Here is a 17,862-nt window from a genome sequence, read left to right on the forward strand (position 1 = left end):
TCTGAGCTTTAATTGTTATTACTTTCCAGCATGCATTGAATGAAAAATATCAATTGAATTGAAGGATTTATGAGTAATCGTTTTACCAATTAAGTGACAGGCCTAAACCAAGATTCTGCAAAATTGAAGCATGTTACATTTTCCAATTGTTATCGGGTCTTTCCATGATAATCTGAATCTTTGTATCTTTAGATGGATTTCACTTTGCTTGTCCCTGAAACTATTATTTATTCAATCCGTCATGCGTATCTAGAATAGTAATAACAGTTCTTATTACATATCATTTGAAAAAGTATTCTGTTTGTCCTTTTGGGGAAATACTTGTTGGGCATCTATGTTCATTTCTGAAAGAAGGGTCAGTTCATGTACAAGGCCACTCATTCAGTAAAGCCTTCTATTTCCTGACCTATCCTATACAGAAATGATGTTGAAAATATAATGAGCAAATATCTCCATCGGATATTATTTCAACCGAAGATCTGAGTGTACCCTTGCAGGCTATACTATGTGCAGGTTTATACCCCAATGTAGCAGCTGGTGAACAAGGTATTGTTGCAACTGCTCTCAGCAGCCTTAAGCGGTCTCCTAGCTCTGTGAATTCTAGTCGTACATTCTGGTTTGATGGAAGAAGAGAAGTTCATCTCCACCCATCTTCTATCAACAGTAACACAAAAGTATTCAAGCACCCTTTTCTTGTCTTCCTTGAAAAGGTTTGTAACGTTTTTACATAACTTTGTTAAGTAACCTTTTTAGCTTAAAATGTTTCTTCTAACATAATTTGGAAATGTATTATCTCTTTGAATCTGTTCCTTTGAAAAAGTGAATTTGTTTTTCAATTGCATACATCTATTACATACAGGAGAATATATTTATATATAAAGAGACATAAATACAAGGATTTATGTTTTTCCCTAATTAATGTAATTGCATCATTACCTTATTTACACAAATTCTAAAACCCCCCTCAAGCAACATGTAGAATATATGCATCAAACTTGTTACATTTATAATCAATCCAAAACCCCCCCTCAAGCAACATATAGAATATATGCATCAAATTTTTTACATTTATAATCAATCCAATTACCTGTCAATGACGTAAATGTTAAAATTGTCAGGTTGAAACGAACAAAATATTTCTAAGAGATACTTCAGTCATTTCTCCATACTCAATTTTGCTCTTTGGAGGGTCAATCAATGTTCAGCATCAGGTACATTTTCTGTTACTCTATTCTCAAATCAATTATGCCTATGGCAATGCTAGGATGGACCACATATACCCCCAATTGGTGGTCCGCTATGAAATAGGTTATTATATCAGTTTCGTTATTATATTGAATTTTTTAGTATTATAAACAGGAAAAGGCATATTTTTTATAGATTGTTTAATGCTGCTCTTTCAAGAGTAATTCTTGTTTTCTTTTTATAACTTTCTTTCCTTTACACAATAGACTGGACTGGTCATCATCGATGGATGGTTAAAATTGAATGCACCTGCCCAAATAGCTGTCTTGTTCAAGGAGCTACGATTGGCTCTACATTCCATTCTGAAGGAGCTAATTAGAAAACCAGAGGTACCATTTTATAGCTATATTCCTTTTCTAATGATATTTTGAATTGTCTTCAAGTTTTCCCTTTGCCCATACTGTTTCTCTTATCCTCTTCGTTGACTTTAATGCATCAAACTCTACCTTAATCTTGTTAATATTTCATAGAATTAACTTCAAGCTTAGCTTGTTTTGTTCTAGTAACAATAACAACTTTTTTGTTTTCTTTCAGAATGTAATCGTTCTAAATGACGAGATCATTAAGTCTATCATCAATCTGCTTTTAGAAGAAGGCAGTGTGCCCAAATGATTGAGCTTCAGAGTCACATGGAAGAAAACTCTATCCGCTCTGCACTGCCGGTACTCGGTCATTCTGTTTGAGTAAAAGAAGCTGAGCCTTTTCCGGAAACAAACAAGAGCCCTTTTTTGGACAATTGAGTATGAACTGAACCTCAACAACAATTATGTTTGCACTTTAAATGTGGTAAAGTGATGGCATATTCATTTTCTATGTAGGCAGAGCGGAGGCTTTATTCAGGCATGGACAAAGTGATTATATGTACAATATTGGTCTTGATGCCAACTCTATAATTTGTTTAGGATGTTTTGTGCTTGAGAGTATCTTTGGACTCAAATATCTTATATGGTGTAATGTGATTCGATGCATGTGTAAACAATATTGTACTAAAGATACAAATCAATTAAACTCATAAATTATCATACAGTATAAAAATCATATGTATTATTTCATGTGTGCAAGTTTGAGAATGAAAAACAACGGTTTCCAACATGAGAGATTTCATCATCATGCATGATTTTCAAATTCCAATTGCATCAAGCAGCTGAGAATGTTGAGATACTGAAACTAGTGAATTGGCTACAATTGCACCACTGGCAGCAACTGCAGGGACTCCAATGCCAGGAAAAGTGGAGTCTCCACAACAATAAAGTTGTGGTATTGTAGTTGAATGTCCAGGAAAGGTGTCTTTACCAGCTTTGACAGCTGGTCCATATGTTCCTCTGTTCCTCCTAAGAAATCTTTGATGTGTGAGTGGACTTCCAACTAACTTCACTTCACATTTCTCTCTGCTGAAACCTTCTCCCACTGCTCTCTCCACTGCCCTCCACATTATCTATTTTGTTGTTTACAGTAATAACCATCAATTAAAAACACATACACATATGCTGCCTGTTATTCGTTCATTCAATTTTATTCACATACATACCTCTGATCTCTGAGCTTTGAGATTTCTATATTCAGCACTCCTGCGATCAAGTCCTTCCCACAACTCAAATGGTTCAGTTCCGGGAAGATAAGCATGTAACACATGTTTTCCACTAGGCGCCAGATTAGGAGTAAGCACACTAGGCACTGATATCAGCACAACGTTCTGATCCGCGTCAACTCCTCTTTCCCAATCATTTACAACTATATGATGAATTCCCAGGTCATCACGTATGCCCTATTCACTCAAAGTTGAATACTTCAAATAGATGGAAAGTGAAAGATATGAAAAAAGCAGTCATCATCAACAAATAAACTCACCTCGGCATCAAATCCCAAATGGAGATGCATGAACGATTCACACTGGCGAGTTGTATTAATCCTATCTGATTCAGACTTTTGAACAATTTCTTCAGGTAGCAATTTTAAAGTATCCCACATTGATGCATTGCTCACAACAGCCTTCTTAGCACGTATGAACTGCACCAGTCATAATTTCAACATAAAGTTCATCTTTGCACCTATTCTCATCAATATTCAAAATTAATATACTACTGTACTCACTTGACCACTTCTAAGCTTCACTCCAACGGCTCTGTCATTTTCAACAACAATCTTTTCCACATGACTTTGAAGAGAAATCCGTCCACCAAACTTCTCTAATCCTCGTACAAGAGCATCAATAATACCTGCGGATCCATCGAGGGGGTACTCAAGACAGCCCCCTGGTTTGTACCATTCTGCAAACATGTAAACCTGAGAGAAGGGAGAACCACTATTAGCAACAACATTTCACTAATGCTTCAACCAACACTGTTTTATTAGCTTTATATTCATTTTACTTCTATTTCTATGAGATTTTTAACAAATGAAATTGGTCAGTCACTGTTAATAATCTATCTAAGAATAAGAAGAGAGAAGCAACAGGGTTGTTTAAGAATCATGCAATAATATAAATAAATGACTGCACATTGATGACTTGAGATAGGAGTACCATCTCTGCAGAAAGTATACTATCAGATTTGACACCAGCAAGCAAGAAAGAGAGTAGGTCAATCCAATTTCTTATAAAAGGGTGTTTGAGTTCCAAAGAATCAAGTATTTGGGAGAAAGGCGAGAGAAGCTGCGTGGATCGAAGAGCAGCCTGAGGACCCATTTGTAAAAAGGTGTTGAAAAGAGAAGGGGCATATCTAGCAGCAGCAGTATAAACAACACCGAAATCTCCTCGAATAGATAGAGGAGGAAGAGCCATTGCAGCTGTAGACAAGGGACGTATAGCATCCTGTGAAAAAACAAAAACAACTTTTGTTTAATACATACACACAGACACATGTTTGCAGCAAGTAGCAAGAGAGAATAACTGACTAAAAGTTTCTGCCATTCTTGAACAGCTTCAGGACCAGCGTGATTTTGAAGATCCTTTAAAAACTCAGTAGGACCTATGCGTGACAAGAAATCAGCTTCAGGTACATAGACCATCCATGAATCATAAGTAGCACATGGGACAGACTCTCCCAATGCATCAAGAACTTGAGCAAGAGGGTTTGCCTGAGGACCTCTTGACTGCAAACCAGAGAACAGCGATGGACCTGAATCAAATTTATATCCTTTGACATCAAAAGAATGAGCAGCACCTCCAGCAACATCGTGACTTTCAAGAACCACAACATTTTGTTCGTATCTTGCCAACAGTGCTGCACAACTGAGTCCACCAATACCACTCCCAATAACAATGACATCTGCTTCTGCATCATCATCTAATTTGCTGCTGTTTCGCACCACAACTCTGCTTTTCCTAATTCTCCCATTATTATTATTACTGTTACTATGATGATGATGATGATGAATACTTGAGCAGTGTCTTCTCAGTCTCATAACATTACAAGGAAACACGGCAACACCCCTCATCGTATTCATGGCATTGCATGGCCCAGGAACCACCAAATCTAGTGTTATGTTATTTCTTGACAAGTTCCAAACTCCACTGTCTTTAGTTTAGCCACGTCACTGCCCCACTTTCCTTTCTTACAAATATCCTATTCAAAAACATTCACTTGAACTTAAAATCCACTCTAATATGGTACAATAATGTTTTAACAATTGAATAATTTATCTGTCCTACTATTAATTAAAAATATTAGCATAAATTGATATTTATTTTGCGATAAACCTATTTTCAAACTAAATGAGATAAGGGAAAAAAATATCCATGTGATGTTGGAGGATTTAACTTGCCAACTCCAAGTTGAATCTGGCACCTCCTATTTTTGTTTAATTTTCAAATTGTCTATGAATAAATTTAGGATGGTAAGAACGAAATTTCCGGTAAATTTTTTTAAATTTCCGTTAACATACCAAATTTTTGGTAGTTTATTTATAAATTTTCGATATGAATTTTTTCAAAAAATTAGATTAACCACCTGAACTCTGTTGTGGATGTTGTAGGTGTTGAGGCACGAGTTGCCTATTATAAAGTATGTGAACTGAGGACATACTTCCTAATTTTGATTGGCACATGTATATGCATTGACAGAAGTGTGACCTATGTCAATGTTGTCTACAATAAATACTTCACGGAATAGAGATGATTCACGAGTCTAATTAGGAGCATCTTGTTTGGTTTACCTCTACTCTAAGTTAGTTGAAGGGAGTTTATTGAAGATGGGAGAAATGACAGGAAGCAGTTGTCTATTTCAAGTAATTTATTTTCACCCTGAATAATATTAATTTTACAATATTTATGCTACACACTTACTGATATTTCATTTGAACCATTTTCAAGAATGTATCCTTCAGCATTTTCTAGATATTTTCAGTTGGGAGTATGTTGAAGAATGCTCTGAGGATTTTCCACGTGCATGCTCGATTATCCCACTCGGAGGTAGTATAGAGAATGAGTCGTAAAGCCTTTCTATTGACCTCATCCTGACAAAAGATATATGTTTCACATTGTACAATGAGCAGTGTCAAACACGGTCATTGGAGGTGGTATCTTGATACTCTTGATGGTTGGCATATGAGTTTTAAATTATGTATTCACATGTACCTGAGTGAGTATTATGGAAATTCGGATATCTACAAGTTATACATATGGACCCCATAATTTTTGACTCAGTCACTATCCTCCACATAGACATTATTGTGATATTTATGGACTACCATGAGCACCTGATGTTAGAGGATGTTAGTGGTGTATCAGCTCCTCGTCCAAGAAATACGGTATACGGTTACATATAATGGTTTTGTAGAATGTATTATCCTTACATGACATCAGACCCAGAAGAAGATCCTTCTAGGTCAGCTCATTATGAATTACTATAAGGGAAACAGCCAAAGGCGGACCATGTCGTGGATGTACTACCTATATGTCACTGTGTTGTTGTTGTTGTTGGAAAAATCTCATAGCTAGCGGAGAGTTTCAGGAAGACACTTTTGAGAGGGTCACTCTACAGAAAATCTTAGCAGGTGCATGACATGCAATGCAAAATATAGAAGACTGAGGAGGAACATGGGTGTTATATATACCTAGTAGTTGTATTTTTTTGTATTTTGTAAATATTTTAAAAATTTGTATGGTTAGTTGTATTTTGTGAATGACTCATGTATAATTTACGAATAAGTTATGAGAATTTAATATAAGTTATGACTAACTATGTGTATGGTTTGTTGTTTGAATAATGTATGGTTTTAAATGATATAAAATTTTCTTTCTACTTACTGCCAAAGGGTACATAATATTGTATAGGATTTTGTCCGAATTTTGAAATCTCCATACACCACCTACAATAACTAAGCCTTATCCCACTAAGTGGGGTTGGCTATATGAATTAACTTTTGTCATAATGTTCTATTAAGGACAATGCTTCTATCCAAACCATTAATCTCGATATCTTTTTTAATAACTTCTCTTATATTTTTTTGGGTTTTCCTCTTCCTCTAATTGTTTGCCTTCTCTCCATCTGGTCTACACTCTCATTTTATAGAATCTGCAGATCTTCTCTCTACATACACGAACCACCTAAATCTATTTTCCACCATCTTCGCCACTATAGGAGCTACTCTGACACTCTCTAATAATTTCATTCCCAATTTTACTCTGCCGAGTTTACCACACATTCACCGCAACACCTTCATCTTTGTTACACTTACTTTGTTCTTGTGTTGATTATTAACCGCCCAATATTTTGTCCCCTACAAAATTGCAGGTCTTACCGCAGTTCGATAAAACTTTCCCTTCAGCTTTAGTGGTACTTTTGCATCATATAAAACACCTTATGTCTTTCTCCATTTCATCCATCCAGATTAAATTTGATGGCTTACATCCCATTCTATTTCTCCATCATTATGTATTACAGACCCAAGATATTTAAATTGTGTGGCTGAAGGGATAAGATGGTCTCCAATTTTTACCAATAGGTTAGAAATGCTTCTTCTTTTGTTGAATTTACATTCTATATATTTCGTCTTACTTCTGCTTAGGCAAAAACTATGTGTTTTTAAAGCTCTTCTTCAAATTTCCAACTTCTCATTTAACTCCTCCTTCAACTCTCCAAGAAGGACTATATCATCTGTAAAAAAAAAAAAAAAAGAAACATGCATCTCAGTGCTAGCTCTTGAATGTGTTTTGTGAGTGCATCCAAAATTAAAGTAAAAAAAAACTTGGAGCTTAGTGTTGACCCTTGATGCAAACCAATTGTAATGGGTAAATCGTCTCTCTCTCCATATTGTGTCCGAACAATGGTCGATACCCCTTCATATATATCTTGGATAGCACGAATATATCCAATTTAACTCTTTTCTTCTCTAGAGATTTTCATAAAATCTCTCTAGGCACTCTATCACACGCCTTCTCCAAGTCAATAAAAATTAAGTGCAAGTCTTATTGGTCCATCTGATACTGCTTCATCACACACTGTAATAGATAAATCGCTTTCACGGTCGACCTTCTCGACATAAAACCAAATTGATTCTCGATGAATTGACTTTTTTTTCTTAATCCCTGCTCAATCACTTTTTCCCATAAGTTCATGGTATGACTCATAAGGTTAATCTCCTATAATTTGCACAATTATATATCCCTATTGTTCTTATAGATTGGAACTAAAGTGCTTCTTCTCCATTCATCTGGCATGTGTTTTAACCTCATAATTTCATTAAAGAGTTTGGTCAGTCACCCAATATGTCAATCTCAAAGAATTTTCTACACTTCAATAGTTATGTTTTCTGGTCCAACCGCCTTACTGTTACTCATTCTTTTCAACGCTTCTTTAACCTCTTGTTTTGAATCTGACGATAGTAATTATAATTCTAGTCCTCTTCTCTAATATCAAGTCTGCTAGAGTCCAGTGAAATATCTATCCTTTATATTTTTTTTCTGAACTAAGACTTTGTCTTCTTCATCCTTAACACACTTCACTTGATTCAAATCTCTTGTATTTCTTTCTCTTCACTTGGTATAGTCCATTAAAAGTTTGGGTTCTTGCTTCACCCCTGCCTTTTTGGTCTCATTCTTAACTTTCTTGTACTTTTCTCAAGTTTAGGAATTTTACACCTTGACCACTTTTTAGAACAATCATTTTTTACTTTAACTTTAATCTAGACATTTTCATTCCACCACCATGTTTCTTACCCCCTAGATTTAAAACCTCTTGATTCACCCAACGTCTCTTTAACCCCTTTTCTAATCTCTTGACCATCTTGTTTCACATAGCATTTGTATTTTTTTATGATTGTCCACCCCGTTATTATGATAAGAAAAAAAACAGCAATGATATTTGTTCCAAAGGTCTGTCTGAATTTTGAAATCTAGATTCAACCCATTATTATAAAATAGAAACTCAATCAATGTGAAAAATATCGTCCAAGAATTTGTCTGAATTTTGAAATCCAAACTTCTTGCTTAACACACAAGCAATAAATACATCCAAACAATATTAGATGGGGTGTGCTGATTTCAATCTTGGAACATTGTAAAAAGGACAATTTTAAATTTTCCTAAGGTTAGTAAACACTACATAGGGCGACGAAATGAACACCCCCGAGTAAAATTCATAAAACTAAAACAAATAAAATGAAAAAAAATCTATAATTTATCATAAACTCTAAATAAATAAATAAATAAGCTCACAAAACTGTACTCGTACTCGTGAAACTTCTTAAAAAGTTGTACATGGTAAAACATATTTTACCTCAATCTTACTTTGTAATATATTTCAAAATAAAATATCAGCACAAATCATACATATCTAGGAATTTTTTACATAAACATAGATTCAAGCAGCCAAAATAGCTTTTAATCTTAAAACATACGAATTCTGCTTTATTGGAAAATGAATTTTAAACTTAGGTATTGAATGTAAAAAGTAATTATATTCTTTTAATATTTGTAATAGATACGTTTCATCAAAACCGCAAGTGGTTGGTCTGGAGATTAGTGATAAAATAAATAAATAAAAAATGAAGATTTCGAATTCAAGCATGCTAGCCTACTTTGTAAGTGTTCCATAAATTTTTTATTTAAGAAAAAAAAACCTTCGAACCCATGTACCAAAACAGGGGACCAAAAATAACACTGAATCCACAATTTTTCATACATACTGAAAAAAGATATTACTACTAGTCTTGCCTTGCAAAAATGAAAACTATGGTGGAAAAATCAAGCACTAAGGCTTAAATGTCTCAAATCAAGTATCGGCTTGAACTTCCCTGAAACTGAGATAGCAAAGAAACTAAACTATACCAAAAAACAAAGACAAGCATAATAACCTTGCATAAAATAAATTTTCACTTGAAGCACTTGGCATCCAAAAGAGACTCTCCCTCAAAAGGTTCAAAATCTTCAATCATCTGACTCACACGCTCCTTCTGAGCTTCGTCTGATATGTCCACCTTAGTCCACTCATACAGCTCCATGTCATAGCATTCTTCCATCACAAATTTTGGGATTTCTTGCCCACGGAACAACCACAATCCCTTCACCTTAAAAGGTGGCTCAGATCCAATGATAAGCATCTTTCCAAATGCATACTTGCGGGCCAAATCCATCCTCTGAAGAAATCCACCGACCTTGTTCAAAGTCACAAAGGAAACAGTGTTCTCATCTTGGTATTTGTAATCACAGAACCAGAGAGAGTATCCTTCAGGATCATACATATCCCAAAATCCTGCACGATAGGAAAAATGTTTTTAATCAATCTTGCCTATACGGAAATCTATGACATTCTTTGAATTGACATGACATTCATAAAACCAAATTTGGCAATGAAACTACTACAGTGAGCCTACAATAACAATACTTGATGATGAAGTTGAAAACAATAACACTAAAGGGAACAAAAAAACAACAATACCTTTGATTGCAACCTCCCTGAAGTTGGATTTAGTGTTTGAGTAAAGTCTTTTCCATTCATCCAGTACCATCTTACTAGGAGGAAGAAGATCAAGTGGATTCTTGGGTTTGGGCTTGGGAGCCTCCTCTTCAGCCTCTGCTTCTTTGGGCTTTTCTGCAACCTTCTTGGCCTCCTTCTTTGGTTCGTCCTTGGGCTTAGAGTCCTTTGCCTGGGCAGGCTTCTTTGCAGATTGAACCGGTGGTACAGCTTCAGCCTGCTTGACCTGGCCTAAAATCTTGCGGAAGTTTGGCTGGTTGACCAAGGTCCAGAAGTACCTCTCGACATGAGGATACTCAGAGGTGAAGGTCTTGACCAAGATTTTGGTGAAACCAAAATACAAATTGCTTATCATAATGATGTCAGCGAGGGTGACAGAATGGCCAACCAGGTAAGTGTTGGAGGCAAGGTGAGTGTTCAAAGCAGTCAAAGCTCTCTTGAGTCCAGTAATTGCACTCTCCTCGGCCTTGATTCACACAAATAATTATAAACAAATTTTGGTGTGATGAATTGGAAACATAAACATTTTCAAAACATAATATCTAAGAATGTGATAACATGAACATTTTAACAAACATAATAGATAATTTAAGCAGTTACCGGAGGAAGGTATGGTCCATATCCCAATCTAGGGTAGTACCACCTAAGAATGTTGGAATCAACTTCCAATGATGAAAAATCAATCCATTGTTCAACTTGAGCCTGAAATGTCAAAACATGATCCATTCAGACATACAATACAGAGAACATGAATTAAAAGAATTGAAGGGAGAAAAAAAGGGTTACATATTCGATGAGAGAAGATCCATAGAGAGTGTTGTCATCCTTGGATCGAGCAACATAACGAGCAATAGCGTTGCTCTCGAAGACAGGGCCGTGAGGGGTTTCCAAAACGGGAACCTTGCCGAGAGGATTCATTTTGAGGAATTGAGGTGTTTTATTGGAGACACCAAATTCAAAGTTAGGGGTGTACTGGACTTGGACAGAAGCATACTCGGCAGCAATGAGTGCCTTGTAAGCATTTTTGTTGCCTTCACCAGTATGCAGGATCTACGATAACAACAATTAGATTATTATTATTAGAAAAAGTAGATAGATAGAGTGAATGAATCTGGTTGGTTGGACTTACGAGAGCCATGGCTTAGTTGATTGTGCCGCTCTACTTCGATTAAGATCTGATGAATACAAATCAATGAATTATTATGAGAGAATGAAAATGAGAAAAACAAGATGAACGCAGCCAAGACAAGAGATGTTACTTACAGTGATATGCGAGCGGCGGAGAGAGATATGGTTCTCTTCTCACTTCGTTTTAGGGTTTTTGTATTCTACACAATCCACCTTTCTTCACCGGGTCGGATCACTTCAACCCGACATCCTTTTTCTTTTTCTTTAATTCTTTTTTACCTTCTATAAAAACTAAATTAAAAAGTTTTTTTGTTAAAATTGAAAATGCCTAAGCCCAATCCAAATAACAACTTACTAACCATAGCTTTTATTTTTAAAATGGCTAATAATAATAGACAATTTCTCAATCCACCCCATAGATCTCTAACACACCGCGTGAATTTCATTTTTGCCTCCAGCTTTCGCAAATGCACCTTCAGAAACACTCCATTATCTAAAAAAAATTGATTGGTGTCGTAGATACATCTACGGAAGTATAATAACTACTATAGATGGGAGAAAATAGAAATAAATTCAGTTCAGGGATAGTTCCGTAAGTGCATCTACGGAATGGCTTAGCGTCACACTATTTCGTAGATGCACCTACGGAAGTGTCTAATATACTTTGAACCAGCATGATCACTCCCTCCATTGTTTCATCTCTTCTCCAACACTCACACTCACCACCCTAAAAAACCTTACTTCATCAATATCATTTTCTACACCAAAGTTCCAACTTTTTGGTGCAACATATCAAAGGGAGCAAGAGAAGACTCAATTTCAGGTAAATATCCATCTTCAACCACTACATTATTCGCATTATGCAACTACATTTCTGGAAAAAAAAGTTGCGCTGCTTCCGTAGATGCATCTACGAAACGGGTTGAAGATGAACACTTTCGTAAGTGCATCTACGGAACAATCACCGAGTTGTTTTTTTCCAGCAGTTATGTAATTCTATGTTATTTTGGTAATTTTTTGCAAATAGGTATGGTGCATCCCGATAATATTCCAAGAGAATTAGGTCCTTTAGTCGATGTTTGTACGAGTGTTGTTTTGGTAATCTCTTAGTTTTCTTAATTTTCGGTTGGAAATTCCGATGTATCTTTTAATCAATATTGATTTTAATGAATGAATGGATGTTTTATCATTAGAAATGTTGATGTTCTGGTTTCTGAGTTTTGTTTAGTTCTGTATGTGCATCTACGGAACAAAACAACGTTAAAATAAAAAAAGGGTGCTTCCGGAGATGCATCTACGAAAGCACAAGGACATTTTGGTCAATTTGGTGGTGCGTAAGAAGGTCATGGGGTGAGATGAGAAATTGTCATAACAATATATTAATAAAAGGTGGAAATCACCTGAATGTAATTAAAAAATACACAAAGCACAACAAGTGTAAGAAGACATCAAAAGAGCAAAGAAAAATAACAAAAGAATAAAAACAAGTCAATCAATGTTACTGCCCAAGAGATCCTAGTTGAACAAAATTCAAGCTACACAAAATTCATCTTTTTTTTCTCAGGTAAGATCTCAAATTGACAAATTCATCATCAACAGATCTGATACCACTAAAAGAACATCCAAAAAACTAAATATCGTAGCATACCTCATAACCAAAGCAAACATTTGATTCGCCGTAGGTGCAAGTAGATGATATATTTCTAAAGTTATTCACTAAAGGTGTAAGAGTTCATCTCTAATATACCCAAAAACCACTTTTATGCCAAAAAAAATATTCTTTCCCTCCACATCTTTAACTAATTTTGTGACTCCTTTAAAGATGATATCATTGCAAGTTTTTCAAATGGACAAGACTACAACGTATCATATCAAAAAATAGTCGCCCTGTACTTAGTCAGGCCCTTGGAGAAAGAAAGAAAAAACTCAAAGTATCATAGTATCATTGGGGATAATAATCTATCACTCCAACCATTTAAAGAATATGTATCGCATAAATAAGGCTAGCTCACGAGTAACGAAGAAATGAGAAATAGTCTCAACCAAAGACCCACGTAAGGGACAATAAATACTTCTAGGATCAAAGCACAACCCTCTCTTAGACATGTTATTTATAGCCGGAAGTCTATCTTGCAAAATTTACCAAAAAAAAGATCAAAATCTTAAAAGGAGACCTAATAATCCATATTAGAGGGAGGATATATATATATATATATATATATATATATATATATCCCTCTCTCTCTCAACCTCTTCATTCGTAACAACTAGCACTAAGATTGAAGGCACTCTGTTTGTATGGAATGAGTATAGACGTTATTCTTTATTCAATGTTTGTGACCGTTCATCCAATTTTGCATCAAAGTTTTAAATCGGCACAAGAGTTAACCGTTTTTATCACTGATCATGCTTATTCGTAATGATTGACATAAGGGGACTTTTTTATGCTGCATTTTATATTGTGATTTCCCTTCGGTGGTATCAAAGTCACTTAAGAACTATGTATTTGATAGTTGTTTGTTTTATGTACTTTTTGTCTTAATTTAAAACACAAAATGAATTAAATAATAATAAGAAGTTAAATATTAGGCCATCATGTTTGTATAATTGGATGATTCATTGTTGACTATGTTTTAAAATTCGACATTTGTATGGTGAAACAAAGAAACTTCGATCATTCGTAATTGATACGAATATGATTGATTGATTTATATAAGATATAAATAATTATGGTGCTATAGCAATATATTTGATATGCTAGTTATCTTTTATCCACTTTATTAGTGTATTGGTTGTCATTCAATTGAATGATCAATATTGATTATATATGCTTCAGAATATAACATTTGTATGGAGAAACAATGACATTTTAATCAATCAAATTGAATAACCGATCATTATGCTATGGTATTAATGTGTTGCACTGGGATTTATGACAGTGCAAGAGTTGTGATGTCAAGAGTTATGCGGTTAGGATTTGTGATTGTGTAATAGGTGTGCCTTGGGTTTGCAAAAAGCATTAAGTATTGATGTGAAAATGATGACAATTCCAAGTGAATTATTCATTAAAATTTTGAATTAGGGCATTGCCTCCTTGACCTCGTCTGCTGAATGGTTAGCAGAACCATCGTCTGTTGATCGGGCAACAAAACCCTGGTTAACTCTGTGTAGTGTGATCAATTGTTGAAATTTAATTTGATTTATTTAATTATCATAATTTAATTATGATAATAATATAACATGTTTATTAGCTGCCTTATGATGAGTGGTTAGGGCCTTTTTTTTCTCTATGCTCTCTTTATATAACTTATTTTCTCATTTCACTTCCTCGTATGTAAAATGAGTATTCTTTGATATAATGTAATATAATGAATAAATAAAGAAGACAGGATTAAAAGAGGATAAGCATGGAGGTCTATCTTGGATAAGCATAAATCATTATTAGGTTTAGCTTATATTCTCTCATTGACTTAATGGAACAATTGCGCTATGGGCTATAATTGTATCATTTTTTATATGTTTGTTTATGGATGTGAATGTATGTTGATGCATGAGAGAGAGAGAGAGAGAGAGAGAGAGAGAGAGAGAGAGAGAGAGAGAGATGATTGATATGATATATAAGCAGACGAGATCAAACTGATTTCAAAATCCCTCAAAATCAATATTAAGTTCATGCTTTCCAAATTTTAGCTCTCATAAAGATTAGTACCGAATAATGTATATTTCACCCATCCTAAGGTGCATGTTCTATATTAATAAGGTGTGATGGGATAAATATAATATCCAATTTCTAAAACTTGGGTTTAACTTAACTAAACAAATTATAATAAAATTATATGAGTTTAGAAGCAAGAGTTGGAAATAATCCATATGATTAATCGGGACAAGGAGTCATTCACCTCAACTGATAATATTAGAGAATTATATTAGGTACAACCAAAATGAGTTCCTACATAAATAATTATGTTTTATGTAATAGCCCACCGCTGACTTGAAACAAAGTGAAATATGGATCTCGAATCTCGATCTACTAGTAAATCTTCCATCAAGATTTTTCGAATCAAATGGTGAGCGTCATTTGATTTGAGTAAAATATTGAGAGCGTATTCATTTAAAAGCCTAATTGAATGTGTTTTTAATTATAATTATATCTTCATAATTTTTATGTAGATTACCATGTCAACAAACACCTCTAACAACATTTTGCGATCAATCATTGACAAGTAAAAAAAACGAGACAAATTTTCTGTATTGGCACTGAAACCTGAGGATTGTCCTCAAGCGTGAGAAAAAGGTTATGTCTTAGAGACACTTGTTACTAAAGATAGGCCTTCTAATTCTTATCCTAAGGGGCTAAGGCTGAAAGAGATACTTATAAGAAGCATGTCGACAATGACAATGAAACTGTCTACCCCATGTTGACTACCATAACTCTAAATTCCAAGAGCAACATGAGAACATGACAGCGTAATTGAACACCTAAAGATGCTCTATCAAGAACGGGCCAGGCATGAGAGGTTTAAATTTTTCAAAGCCCTTTTAAGACAAGTTAGCTGAGGGAGTCCCCATAGGTCCCCCGTATACCATAGATGATTGAATATGTAGAAAACCTTAAAAGGTTAGGTTTTCCCCCTCATAAATGAACTTGAGACTAATTTGATCATACATTCATTGACGAAGAGCTTCATCCAGTTTGTCTTTAATTTAAATATAAATCATATGGACAAAAGTTTGCCAGAGTTGATATGCATGTTGAGAACTACTGAGCATAATCTGGAATCAAAAGGAAATATCATTCTCATGATTAATAATGGAATGAAGCTGAACAAAAGGCCAACTGAGCAGTGTAGTAAAAGGAAAGGAAAGAAAGTTGTAAGACTTTTACCTACTGCTCGTGCTTTGAAGCCCAGTGAAGGTATGACTAAGGAAGACATTTGCTCAGTAAGACCGAATGATAACCCATATTATGTGAGTTATTACAAGTCATAATACTTAGATCTTGCTATTTGTTTTACCATTCAATAGTTAAATTCATTGCATTTTTGTTGTTTTTAGAGTAGTTTGTAAAGACCACGATAGATGCTATCTTTTGTAATTTTTATTTGTTTGTTGCTTTTGAAAGGTTAGTTCCAATGAGGTCAGCCACAACAACATGGGGTAGCAGTTGGTACTTACAAGAAAGTAGAAGATTGTAAGCAGCTAAGAGAAGAGGAGAAATGTAACACCCTGAATTCAATTAAATTATTTAATTTTTGTTAATCAAAAGGATATATATTAATTCAAAAAAGTTGTACAAACAAGGCGGTCAAAAGACCCGACCAACAAAGGGGACCTAGAGCATTAGAGTTGCAAGATGCAATCTAAGTTTTTTGCTTTACCAACCTCTGATAACTACAGTATCTATAATATTTTCTACTATAATGTTACTATGCCTATTATTTTCAAATACGAACTCATTTCTATACATCAAAATGCTATAAATTGCATTTGTCACTACAATCCTCATAATGGATGCATGCCACCCTTTACCCTTTTGGTGTTTGCTACTATCCACTTGAATTCTTCCTGCCATGATTGACATTCATCCATATCAACATTCATCCACCTGAAATCCTTTTTTTTTTTTAAAATATGTGATTGTGACTATATCAACATCTTTAATAAAAATAAATTATACTAAATTGTAATCCTATAAGTTTATTCATCAAAATTTCCAACCAAAACTTATAATAAATTAATTAAATAACAAAAGTAAATATTGTTAATTGATAAATAATAAATTAATTTAAAAAATCACACTCACCCATTATTCACTTAATTTAAAAAACTTCATTCCCATATTAATTCAGATCCTACTATTACATCATTAATCAATATTTTTTATTAATTATTAATACTTTAATTAATAATTTATTAATTAATAAATTAAAAAAACTACTTTCTCCATTAGTTTCCATTAACTCCATTAACTCTATTCCAAAACTTATCTTTTTATGTTATATACTAGGATTAGTAACACCCATATCATCTTTTAAAGTGTTAAAAAATTAATATTTTTGTTTTGTTTAATAAATATAGCAGTTTTACTGTTTTTTTTAAGTGTTATGCGTCTTGTCATTTATTGCTTGTAAGGTTGGAAATAGATCAAGTTGAATTCGCCTCTATTCAATTTGACTCGTTAAAAATATGTTTAGCTCAAGTGTTAGTTTGAGTTTGACACGAACTATTTTTTTAAATTCAAATTCGACTCGTTATAAATTCAACTTGCATTCTTCACAGACTTCAAAGTCATTTTTTAAATTTATTTATTTATTTTATATATTTGATATTTTAAATTAATATTTTTTAATTAGAAAATATATGTTGATTTTTAAATTATTTTTCTTAAAAAACATAATTATAAGATGTTGATTTTATTGTATAACTATTTTTAGAAATATTTTGTTCACTTGAGAATATAAATTATCGATTAAAATCGTTAGATTAAAAGAAAATATAAGGCTAAGTTCTGGAGTAAATATTCAAACATACTCTTAAAACAATATAATTTATCTCATATATAATCGAGTTGAGTCAT

The 17,862-nt window shown here is 33.9% G+C and overlaps 3 protein-coding genes across 6 annotated transcripts in view; 1 reads left to right on the forward strand and 2 right to left on the reverse strand.

Moving 5' to 3' along the window:
* LOC131625910 (DExH-box ATP-dependent RNA helicase DExH7, chloroplastic) overlaps nt 1-2,297 on the forward strand; it is a 33,585-nt gene extending 31,288 nt beyond the window's left edge. For 2 of the 4 annotated variants that reach the window (XM_058896748.1, XM_058896756.1), the window contains exons 31-34: nt 498-710; nt 1,119-1,211; nt 1,452-1,574; nt 1,780-2,297. In XM_058896748.1, the coding sequence (XP_058752731.1) occupies nt 498-710; nt 1,119-1,211; nt 1,452-1,574; nt 1,780-1,857 (507 nt within the window). In that variant the 3' untranslated portion in view covers nt 1,858-2,297. The remainder of the gene's footprint in view (nt 1-497; nt 711-1,118; nt 1,212-1,451; nt 1,575-1,779) is intronic. The other 2 variants (XR_009290979.1, XR_009290981.1) reach the window with 2 other exon arrangements.
* Nucleotides 2,230-4,788, reverse strand: LOC131625930 (prolycopene isomerase, chloroplastic). Its single transcript, XM_058896767.1, has 6 exons — nt 4,138-4,788; nt 3,767-4,054; nt 3,337-3,528; nt 3,094-3,252; nt 2,774-3,010; nt 2,230-2,680 (listed from the first exon to the last, which is right to left on the reverse strand). The coding sequence occupies exons 1-6, from the start codon at nt 4,687-4,689 to the stop codon at nt 2,366-2,368; spliced, it is 1,743 nt and encodes a 580-aa protein (XP_058752750.1). The 5' UTR covers nt 4,690-4,788; the 3' UTR covers nt 2,230-2,365.
* A 4,550-nt stretch (nt 4,789-9,338) lies between these two features.
* Nucleotides 9,339-11,524, reverse strand: LOC131625942 (elongation factor 1-gamma-like). The gene is made up of 6 exons (XM_058896781.1): nt 11,421-11,524; nt 11,287-11,332; nt 10,944-11,207; nt 10,758-10,859; nt 10,122-10,623; nt 9,339-9,935 (listed from the first exon to the last, which is right to left on the reverse strand). The coding sequence occupies exons 2-6, from the start codon at nt 11,293-11,295 to the stop codon at nt 9,556-9,558; spliced, it is 1,257 nt and encodes a 418-aa protein (XP_058752764.1). The 5' UTR covers nt 11,296-11,332; nt 11,421-11,524; the 3' UTR covers nt 9,339-9,555.
* Nucleotides 11,525-17,862: the final 6,338 nt, after the last annotated feature.

Source organism: Vicia villosa, linkage group LG1 (assembly GCF_029867415.1).
Source record: "Vicia villosa cultivar HV-30 ecotype Madison, WI linkage group LG1, Vvil1.0, whole genome shotgun sequence".
NCBI classification, from domain to species: Eukaryota; Viridiplantae; Streptophyta; class Magnoliopsida; order Fabales; family Fabaceae; genus Vicia; species Vicia villosa.

What these genes read in the sequence shown, in the direction of transcription:
- LOC131625942 (XM_058896781.1), bottom strand. An exon ending in GATCTTCTCTCATCGAATAT is followed by an intron (nt 10,860 to 10,943) that starts GTAACCCTTTTT and finishes TTGACATTTCAG; the next exon opens with GCTCAAGTTGAACAATGGAT. An exon ending in ATGGACCATACCTTCCTCCG is followed by an intron (nt 10,624 to 10,757) that starts GTAACTGCTTAA and finishes GTGTGAATCAAG; the next exon opens with GCCGAGGAGAGTGCAATTAC.
- LOC131625930 (XM_058896767.1), bottom strand. Translation starts at nt 4,689, where the DNA reads ATGAATACGATGAGGGGTGTTGCCGTGTTTCCTTGTAATGTTATGAGA. An exon ending in TGAAGCTTAGAAGTGGTCAA is followed by an intron (nt 3,253 to 3,336) that starts GTGAGTACAGTA and finishes TGACTGGTGCAG; the next exon opens with TTCATACGTGCTAAGAAGGC. An exon ending in TCAAAGCTCAGAGATCAGAG is followed by an intron (nt 2,681 to 2,773) that starts GTATGTATGTGA and finishes ACAACAAAATAG; the next exon opens with ATAATGTGGAGGGCAGTGGA.